This window comes from Pollicipes pollicipes, unplaced genomic scaffold, assembly GCF_011947565.3.
Source record: "Pollicipes pollicipes isolate AB1234 unplaced genomic scaffold, Ppol_2.1 Scaffold_6686;HRSCAF=7923_pilon_pilon_pilon, whole genome shotgun sequence".
In the NCBI taxonomy this organism is placed as follows: domain Eukaryota; kingdom Metazoa; phylum Arthropoda; class Thecostraca; order Pollicipedomorpha; family Pollicipedidae; genus Pollicipes; species Pollicipes pollicipes.
Window position 1 is genome coordinate 5,532,732 of NW_023596921.1, and position 10,843 is coordinate 5,543,574.

Consider the following 10,843-nt stretch of genomic DNA (forward strand, 5'->3'; position numbering starts at 1 on the left):
CCATACCTTTGGTTCAGTATTAACTGCTGTAGTGGTGCTATTTCGTAGATACAATTCATCATAATGAAGAAATTAACCGTTCCTTTTAATTTACAGATTTATAAGGTGCCTTTAATCTGTCAACGCGACGTCCGTCATTGTTTCTGCGGTGCTTGAGACCGTGGAAGTTGCCGAGGTGGATTTTTGACATCATTCCAGTTCTGTGTGGATCTTTACTTGACTCTGAAGCCCGTGCAGGGACGGATTAAGGGGGCACTGGGGGCACGTGCCCCCCCCCCATCGAAAAGTAAAGGCGCCCTTTTATGGGCGGCTCTAGAGAGCTGAAGGCACCCTTCTACAGCAGCACGCCTGAAGAGGCGCCCGGCATTGTCCAGGACGGGTCAGGGCGTTTAATGGCCATGGAGATATAGACATACATTTACCTACTTTCCACTTTGAGCGCCACCCGTTCAGAGTCGATGGGGCTTCCCCAGCGGAGCGTGGGATGGCGAGTAAGCTGGCCATGGCCGGGATTTCCCCTGCCTAACCAAACACGACCATCAGGCCGAGCGGGGCCTGAGAGCTGGACGCGTACCCGTCCGATGCTCCAGCCGATCGGCCCACATCAACATAGCGACGCCATGTGTCCCCCGGAACGGCCATGACGGCGGCCCCACCTGCCGAAATGGTCCAATGCGTCGAGATAAAAGGATGCGAGAGCCAGAACACCGGCGACGCAACACGCGCACAGGAATGCTTAACCGACACGTTGTGAGGATCCTGTGAGGATGTCCAAGGAACTCCGCCGCGCCGGCGCCGCCGTTACCCCAGCGGGCATCAGAAGTGCCACGCCACGTGAGAACTGGGCCAGAGGGGAAGCGCAGGGCTCGCCCAAGGCGAGAGCGGGAGGGCCTTGCACCGTCGCCGGCGACGCCACGCCCGATATCTGGTTCAGGGGCGCGTTGGAGGCAGGGATCTGGGAGCAGGTCAGGCAGGCCAGGCAACACATTGAGTGGAAGGGGCAATGCAGCAAAATTATTGGACCACGCAAGAAAACGAGGGCGGGCCAACCCAGTTGGAGGGGTTGGAGTCCACAGGCTGTCCACAGGCTGCCCCCCCCCCCCCCCCCATCCTCACCGGGCCATGAATGGCTGGCGCTCACATGTCCCTTGATCCCCCCACCGGGGGGGGAGGGGGGGGGCGCGGGCCACGGCCACCTTTTCCCTCCCATGTAGTCAGGGAACGGGGGGGGGGGGGGGCACTGGCCATTTGACTCTACCGTATGGGCAATGTGTCTCGCGCCCACTCCCGTGATAAAGGATGGGGGGACGTGACGTGTCACGTGGTTCGTCTATGTTAGTGATTTTGTAAATAAAGGTAGCGGTCTGCATTTTAAATGGTTTAGTGTGGAGGCGAGGCCGGAGTGATTCGGTCATGCGGCGACAGGACACTCGCGCCTGGCGTGGGTGGGCATGGTGACTGAGGCTGTTAACACGCGCTTCGGCGCGACGGGCCGCCCGTTAGCCCGTGCCGAGGCTATCTTGATTTTGTCGTTCGAAGCGGCACTGAGGAGGCGCAGCGACTCGTCATGGCCCTCATCTTTCCTGTGTCGCGGTCAGGCGCGGCGTACGGGCCACGCCGCCATACCCATGAAGGTTTCCTTTTGCTGTGACGTCAGTCTGTGGGATAGCTGGACGGCTTTACCTTTCTCGCTCTCTTAATTTGCTTTCCGATTGTTTGGGGCGGCCGGATCCATATCGGCCACGTCTAGTGTACCCGCACTAATTTTTTCAACGCGCGATATCTTATCCCTTCTTTATCGCGCGCCCGACCTAATTTATTGACTGAGTTTGCATGGCATCCGTGCGCGTGTATTTGGTTTTTTCGTTGCTGTTTTTGTGGTTAATTGCCTTATCTAAGCGGGACATTTTGCCTTGGAATCGACGAGGTCAACTTTTGCCGGACGGTCAGACCTGCGTTCGATACGCAACTTGCCGTCCTTTCCCGAAGGTCAAATAGTAGAGGGACCGTAACCGAAGGATGATAGGCACAGAGCGCGCCCGAGCAGCGCGGCTTGACCACGGCAGGGCTGAGGAGCCAGACGACCGCACTCCTGCTTCCACGCAGATGTACGCTTGTGGGTACTGCGAGTCAAGGGCACAGTTTCGTTTTTTAAGAGGCGGTTCATTCGTTTTGTCGTTCCTCACTTGACCCCAGCCGTGACGGCATAAGGAGGCATAGGTCATGGTATGACCCAGGACCGGTGAGGACCGCCCGGGATACCGGATTATGCACGACGGCAGTGGGGTCTGTCCGCTGGTGTCCTTGGGAGAAAACAGGACACAGCCTGCTCCCTTCCGATGATGTGTACGCCAGGCCCTATGAGCGCTTGATGGCAGGATGTTCGGGACGAATAGAGATCCCGCCATCGACGCTCATAGGAAGCGCGACGAAGAACCCCGTCGTCGGACAGGCCGGTCAGGCCGAGTCTCCAGAGCGTGCCGGCCGATGCGACCGTAAAGCGTGAACGCAGGTCACGCCGGGCGCTCATCGTCTGCCGAGGGACTCCATCGTCCCATCGGGCGCGCCGTCTACCTCCAGGTCTTAAGGAACGCGCCGTGGGGTGGTGCCTTGCAACGCTCACGAGGCGCTGCTCGGGGAGCGTGCGAGACAGCGGAAAGCTGCGAGCGGTGGGCGTGGCCAAATGAATGACGGGCCGCACTTCGTGGACGGAACGCGGGAAGCGTCGTCCGAACAGGGAGTCATCTCCCTGGAGGTGAGGCGAGGGAACGAGTCGCCGTCCAGCTTCGGACACCTGATGTCAGCCCAGCAGCTGCGTCCGTGCCGAGCTGACAAACTAACTTCCGACATTTTACATTAGGCTTAAACGTGGCTTCATTGAATGTTTGAAATCTGATAAATAAATATAAATTCAACTTGACGAGGAATCGCCAGACGTGCCAGTTATAATGCCAAGGCGCTGGACAAAACAGCCGGGGGGGCATCCATATGCGAGCCAAGGATGAGTGCGGTGACGCGGGCGCCGGCGTATGTGTACGCTTGGAGTGAATGTGGCGGGGCGCCGAATGCATTGAGTCTGTGGGCTCCCAGGGTTGTTATCCAACGGGCCCTTGTCAGTATATTTCGCCAAATGCGTGGGACACTTGCCAGCTTGGCGTATTATCGGTGCATGCAGTTCCGTTTTTGCCCCGTTTAAATAGTATCATAAGTAATACCCCGGCCACCCGCTTCATCCTAGCTCTGTGGCTCATACGAGTGTGTGCTGATGTCAAGTGTACCGAAGTCACAACGTGCCGAGTCGTGTGCTTCATCATCTGATTCGTATGCTGACCAACGGCCACTCAGTATAAATTCGCTCTTGTGGGGAGGCGTGCCAGCGGCAGCCGGCGGCGCACAAATATCCAGCGGCGGCCCAGCAGCAGCGCACGACGCCCACCACAGAAACCCCCACAAAGATCCAAAGGTGTTCCAGGCCTCGAGGGGAGGGGAAAAGGTGCCCCCAATGGCTGAATCAGCGTCCATGTGGTTTGACAATATGTCTCGATGTCAAGAAGGATGCCCTGAACAATAAAGGACATCGAAAGATCCCGGACTGGAAGGGCGACCCTCCGAGGACTAATTCGCCCTCCCCCCCCCCCCCCCTCCTCCCTCCTCGTAGTCGATGTCCCGCGGGCGAGAAGAAAACTCTTAACGCTAAAATGGCACCTCAAGAGCTGGAGAGCCGCCTCGATGGCCCGCAGGGCGCCCCTGAAGTTTGAAGATGCGTCCCGAGGGCAACAAGAACGCCCTAAAGAATAAAAGGGAGAATCAAAGCCCGGAGGGACGCCCTGCGGGCTCAAAGGGCGCCGCTGTCGCTCACAGTATGCCCCATGACCAGGTCTAAGGATGCTCTAAAAAAAAGGTCTCCTATGCTGGGCCCCCGCGGGCTAAAAAGGAGTCCTTGTAGTTTGAAATTACGTTCCTTTGTGTAGAAGAATGCTTTTAAGAATAAAAGGGCGTCCTAAGCCATCGAGAGGCGCCCCGGTGATCCAAAAGATATCCTTGCGGTCTAAATATATGCTTCGAGGTCTAGAAGGATGCGCTCAAGTCATGAGTCAGCAATGCATGAAGCACAATGTATTTAATGCGCGTCGCTGCAGCCGCCAGAGAGGGGTCGATAAAATGGTTCAAGGGGCCAACCCTTCCCCCCTCCCCCCTCCCCCACGACAGCGCGGAGCTTGGAGCGTGGGCTATGGTGGCGCGCGAGTGAAGCGGGCAGCTGTCCTGGAAAAGTAGCTTGCTATTTCCATGAGCGGGGTACAGTGTTTGCGAGATCGGATTTCACTTGAGCTAAACCATATGGCTATCTCCGTGGTGCAGATAAATTAGCCAACTGTGTACTTCCCGTGGTCTTTTCAGCAATTTTATAGAATGAATCGACCAAAATTAGAGTTCTTTCGAAGTAGGTTTGACGCCGCCCTGATTAAAAATGGCGCCCCCTTGGAGAGGGTGCCTCTCCCCCGGTCGGAATTCCTGAATCCGTCCATGTTTGTCGATGTCCGCACTCTTGTTACCAAGGCACCTAAAAATTGGCAGGACATCACCAAAACTTTCGATGCATATGAGCAAACATGGGAATGCTGGGGTAAAGAAATACAGCAAGTGTCTGAACTGCGGTACACTAGGTACCTGAACACAATACTGCCAATATCATCATTATGTAGCATTATTACCATCACATCGACTTTGAGTAGGAAGTCATTCCGCCCCTTCAAAACCATTTGAGACCGACCACATGGTTCTTACCGTTAATTTTGACATCAGGGTGAATCAGAGTGACCAAGATCTGGGGAGAAATCAGCATTTCGGGGCGGGTTAAGCTAACTTTATTTGCTTGGCCCGTAACCTACTTCAGAAAGTGACACCCTGCTCGCGGCGACGAACGGCAATCGAAAGACTGCTCTCTCGTCCGGCGGTAGATCCGCCGCAGGCTACGAGACGAAAGCACCGTGGCAGACAGGCCACGCCAGCGCACTGCCGAGGCACCAGATGTCCCTCTGACACGCAGCCGTCCCACCGCCGCCACCGAGACACCAGACGTCCCTCGCACACGCAGCCGTCCCATCGCTGCCACCGAGACACAATACGTCTCTCTGACACGCAGCCGCCGCCGCTGCGACCGAGACACCAGACGTCCCTCTGACCCGCCGCCGTCCTACCGCTGCGACCGAGACACCAGACGTCCCTCTGACACGCCACCGTGCCACCGCTGCTACCGAGACACCAGACGTCCCCCGCACACGCAGTCGCCGCTGTTCCGTGTGCTCTGTCGCCGCCCTGTGTTGGAACGCAGGACAATGCCGGGGTATGATGCACCGCTCCTCCGCGGTCATCCATCTGTTTGTCGTGGCGGTACGCGGTCTCGGGGCGGCAGCCGTCCGCCTGTAAACACGGGCTAACGTGGCGGGGTGGACAGGGCGGTCAGGTCAGCACAGCTGAACACGGACCAGCGGGGCGGGGTGGACAGGCCGGTTAGCACAGCTGAACACGGACCAGCGGGGCGGGGTGGACAGGCCGGTCAGCACAGCTGAACACTGACCAGCGGGGCGGGGCTGCGTTGGCTTTCTGCTTAAGTAATTCACATTAGCTTGAGCATGCGCGAAGTAGCAGAACGGCCTCTGGATTAAGCTCCCACAAATGCCATCTGACTCGGGCTTGGTAGCACTTGCAGCGACAATGTGCCTGAGGCACTTAGCTCCCTGCCGCAGGCACTTCTACTCGACAACTTGACCATGTTGCTGCGCCCTTGCGCGTGTACTGCGCGGCAGTGTACATACTGCTGGTGTCTGATGGAATCGACCGCAAAGGCTTCAACCATTTTCTCAAATGAAACCATCGAGGCGAAAATCACATAAATCCACGATTTCACCATTTGTGACGATGTATTGCCAAAATATGGTGTCACATGACAGCAGTGAGCTCACCTGACGCCCGTACGCACCCCTTTCCGTGCTACATCCATCAAAACACATCTACCTTTCAGTGCCTTCCACAAAGTCCCGGCGGTCGGGCCAACTCCCCATCACCCCGTGAGTGGCGCCTGGTAGCCGTCTGTAACGCGGTCGGCACGCGGCGCCGGCAGGCCCGTCAGCGGCGGACCCCCGCTTCGACCGGTCCCAGTCGGCGCGCCGCCGAACACCAGCTCGGCACGTCCGGCTGGCAGAAGCGGCTGCAGGGGTCCCCAATCACGTCAGCCACGCACGAGCGGTTAGTTGATTTCGCCCTCATCAGATCACGTCAGATTCTGCGCTCGAGGGGTGGGCGTGGAAGGTGGGCAGCCCACAGCACCTCCAACCGTGGGAGGTGGCCGCCATGATGGGCATCACCGTGTCCAAAATATCGCCGCGGTCACCACTTTGCCGGAAAAGGCAAGAGTTAAGCGCTTGTCCGGATAGTTAATTTCAAAAGGTCGCCATATGAAACATCAGATGACAAATGAGTAAGGTGTTCTGATAGACTCGGAAATCGCATCCCAGTAGTAAACAAAATATTTACTTGCATGCTCCTCGAGCCGTTACGTCACCTGTAACGGTTAAGCAGGATTCTAGTAGCATTATCTAATTTGTTGCTTCGTATGCCTCCACTTCGAACTATGATTGAAACGGACGAAATGTTCCTTCAGTATTCTACGTTAAGTAGGTAAGTCAGATTGGGGCAGTGATGTAAGAAAATGACGCGAAATCCTCGGCACAACCTCCTCATGTCGGTGAGCAATCACACGTTCGTTGGATGAGCATTAGGAGACAAGACCACATCATTACGGCATGGAAAACAAAGTGATCACTTCATGGCGTACTCTTCGTGCATGATGAAGCATTGAACATTAGCTTTGGCATCATAACAACCATGCCACATGTCAACAGCCGTGGTAAACTACGTCAGTACTGCAACACATCAGCTTCCAAAGTCCTTTGGCTCTAAATGACCTAGCTACGACGCATCGATATCAACTCCGTGAGATTCCCGGCTTCCGCCATCCCAAACCCACATCTTCACCAGCTCCACTACTACGACACAGCACGATCTCGACGACCACCCGGACGAACCGAGCCCACCTCCCCCAGCCAGTCCGGATACGGCGGCCACAGCGACACCACCCCATGGCACGGCCTCGTGCACGCCTCGCGCCGCGCCGTTCGTAGCATGGCACTGTCGTGAGGTTGTGTTGAGCACCACAGGTCACCGGACGGCCGTTACAACGCGGTGATACGCGCAGTCGGCGGCGCCCGTCAGCTGGCCTGCTGCAGCGCCGCAGGAGCGGCCGGCGGCGCCCGTCAGCTGGCCTGCTGCAGCGCGCAGGAGCGGCCGCGGCGCCCGTCAGCTGGCCTGCTGCAGCGCCGCAGGAGCGGCCGGCGGCGCCCGTCAGCTGGCCTGCTGCAGCGCCGCAGGAGCGGCCGGCGGCGCCCGTCAGCTGGCCTGCTGCAGCGCCACCGGAGCGTCCCGGCGGCCCCGTCAGCTGGCCTGCTGCCGCCACCGGAGCGTCCGGCGGGGTCAGCTGGGCTGCTTCAGCACGGCGCGCACGTCTTCGGGCAGGCTGCGCGTGACGTCGCGCAGCTGGAGCCGCAGCTTGGCCAACGTGCTGGCGTGCACCGGCAGTCGGTCTGTGTCGGCGTCAGCCAGCTTGCGCCGCAGCCGCAACACCAGGTCCACCACCTCCACCTCCTGCTTGTCCTTGACCCAGGTCAGCACGTCCTGCCGGCAGCCGGACGTCACTAGCGTGACGTCGCGTGGTCACTGGTGTGGTGGCCGTCACCCGGTGACGGCCGCCACACCAGTGACCCGACGAGGTGGGGGCATAGCTGACGATGGTGGCGTCAATGTTACGTGATGTTAATTGTGAAGTTGATAGCTGATCTCTGGTGAGTCATTGCTTTGGCATGATGTGACGATTCTTGGTGATACGCCACCGCTGCTGGTGTTGAAGGTACCACGGCTGTGATGTGATGTGGCAACTGCTGATCATAGCGATCACTTCAGGGACGCAGTAACCGCTGCTTACGGGGGAGTCAGTTCCGTAACGTGTTGACTGTTGGCGTCAGCACCGGTATGGCCGCCGCTGGGCCAATAACTATGTTAATCCCAGACGGACGGCCCCCAGCGAGAGAACGACCAGCGGAACAACAACCGTAAGTAACAGATTGCGAACACCACCTTTTTATGTTTCTCTGACGCGTCAACATCTAGAAAAAACGCTGGAGCGAACAATTTGGCATATGTGGACTCCCTGGGCCTGTGAGCCACTCTGACCCAGAAGCAAACACCATCGCAGTTGACGCACCATTAAAACCCGAGAGCCCACTGACCACTCTGGCCCACCCCTGGTACTGGGGTAACGACTGACAGATGACTCAGCCTCGGCACTAGTACTGACCCGCACACTACTGACCCGCCGGTTCTGGTCCTCATCCACAGGCGATTGAGCAGTCCCACACGCGACTGACCCCTACCGTGGTGCGCCGACCGGCACACGGCCGAACCCCAGACATTGATCCCCGCACGACGGAATGACTCCGACCGAACCCCAGACATTGATCCCCACACGTCCGAATCACTTACGCTGGTACTGACCTGAACACGACCGAATCACTCACACCGGCACTGAAACTCACACGAGTAGACACCCCTCATTGGTACTGATTCATGCACGACTGAATCACTCACACTGGTACTGATCCAAACACGACTGAATCACTTACATTGGTGCTGCAACAAACGCGTCTGAACCACCCACAATGGTACTGAGCCCCACGTGACTAAGCCCCATCACTGGCACAGATCCACAAACGACTGAATCACTCACGACCCCACGCGCAGCTGAACGCTTGGCACCGGCCTGGACGTCACACGTCTAATCCATGCAGCGGCACTGATTGACAGCGGCCTGAGTGGCTGCGGCTGGCGGCGACGCCACTCACCGCGTCACTGAGCGGCTGTGGCTGGCAGCGACGCCACTCACCGCGTCACTGAGCGGCTGTGGCTGGCAGCGACGCTACTCACCGCGTCACTGAGCGGCTGTGGCTGGCAGCGACGCCACTCACCGCGTCACTGAGCGGCTGTGGCTGGCAGCGACGCTACTCACCGCGTCACTGAGCGGCTGTGGCTGGCAGCGACGCCACTCACCGCGTCACTGAGCGCCTGTGGCTGGCAGCGACGCCACTCATCTCGTCACTGAGCGGCTGCGGCTGGCAGCGACGCCACTCACCGCGTCACTGAGCGCCTCCAAGTGCAGGGCCTGCAGCTTGCGGCTGATATCGTCGTGACGCTCGTTGAACCAGTGGCTGAAGTTGGTCGAACGGAAGAAGCGTCGGTAGAGCCCCACCTGCCTCCGGAATGATGGTTAGTGCGGTACGGTCCGGCCGGAACGCCATGACGCCATACACGACTGTCCGGAACACTGTCACATCACACACGACGGGCTGGAACGCCGTCACACACACACACGACGGTCCGGAACACCGTCACACCACACACACGACAGTTTTGAGCACCTTCACACCACACACGACAGTTTGGAGCACCGTCGCACCACGCACGACGGTCCGGAACACCGTAACACCACCACGGCGGTCCGGCACACCGTCACACCACACACGACAGTTTGGAGCACCGTCACACCACACACGATGATCCGGCACACCGTTACACCACACACGACGGTCCGGCACACCGCTACACCACACACGACGGTTCGGCACACCGTTAAACCACACACGACGGCCACGGCCCGGAACACCGTCACACCACCCACGACAACCCGGCACATTGTTTACACCACACACGACGATCCGGCACACCGTTACAACCCACACACGGTCCGGAACACCGTCACAAACCACACACGACGGCCCGGAACACCGTCACACCACACACGACGATCCGGCACAGTTTACACCACACACGACGATCCGGCACACCGTCACACCACACACGACGGTCCGGAACACCGTCACACCACACACGACGATCCGGCACACCGTCACACCACACGACGATCCGGCACACCGTCACACACCACACACGACGATCCAGCACCCTTACACCACACACGACGGCCCGGAACACCGTCACACCACACCACCGACGGTCCGGAACACCGTCACCCACACACACACACACGATCCGCACACCGTTACACCACACACGACGATCCGGCACACCGCTACACCACACACGACAGTCCCGAACACGGTGAACGGGCTGACCCGTCGCATGCCTCTTATAGCTATTGCGTAGTAGCACCACACGAAGAGCACCGTCTCAGAGAGTTGGCTTCATCTGATTGTACGTGTTTGCGGTAAGAACTATCACCGTTCTGCATGACCACGGAGCAACAGCCACGACCAGGCGTTGTTCCCGCCGGCCGCGAGCCGCGAACCTCGGCTGGCAGACTGCTGAGAGCGTGCGTGGCGCGAGCGCTTACCCAGTCTCCTTTGATTCCGGTGGTGAGCTGAGGCCCGGAGTCGCCCAGGCGCTGGCAGAAGTCGTCCGGGTTGAACGGGCGCGCATCACCGGCGCCGCCCTGTGAGAAGGTGGACGACCAATAACACTACATCAGGGACCCTGGTAACAATGATTCACAGACAATGCGGGTGATCCTCACCAAGTGCAACACCCTGGTGTGCGGACACACACAGGCGAGACCACATCGTAACCACCACCTGCATAGTTCACCACGGCATAACAGCTGGCCAGCCGGTGCGACCGGAGGCGGCAGCGCAGCAGCAAGACCCGGCACCGGCGCCCTCCCCTCCCCCGGCGGCTGGCCGATCCCAGACGGCCGCAGCGCAGCCAGACCCGGCACCGG

The 10,843-nt window shown here is 58.8% G+C and overlaps 1 protein-coding gene across 1 annotated transcript in view; it reads right to left on the minus strand.

The window, feature by feature from the left end:
* Nucleotides 1–6,126: 6,126 nt before the first annotated feature.
* LOC119107344 (protein DENND6B-like) overlaps nucleotides 6,127–10,843 on the minus strand; it is a 7,093-nt gene continuing 2,376 nt past the window's right edge. The window contains exons 2-5 of the mRNA XM_037230771.1: nucleotides 10,460–10,558; nucleotides 9,242–9,358; nucleotides 7,541–7,731; nucleotides 6,127–6,208 (exon numbers count right to left, since the gene is read on the minus strand). Of these exons, the coding sequence (XP_037086666.1) occupies nucleotides 6,127–6,208; nucleotides 7,541–7,731; nucleotides 9,242–9,358; nucleotides 10,460–10,558 (489 nt within the window). The remainder of the gene's footprint in view (nucleotides 6,209–7,540; nucleotides 7,732–9,241; nucleotides 9,359–10,459; nucleotides 10,559–10,843) is intronic.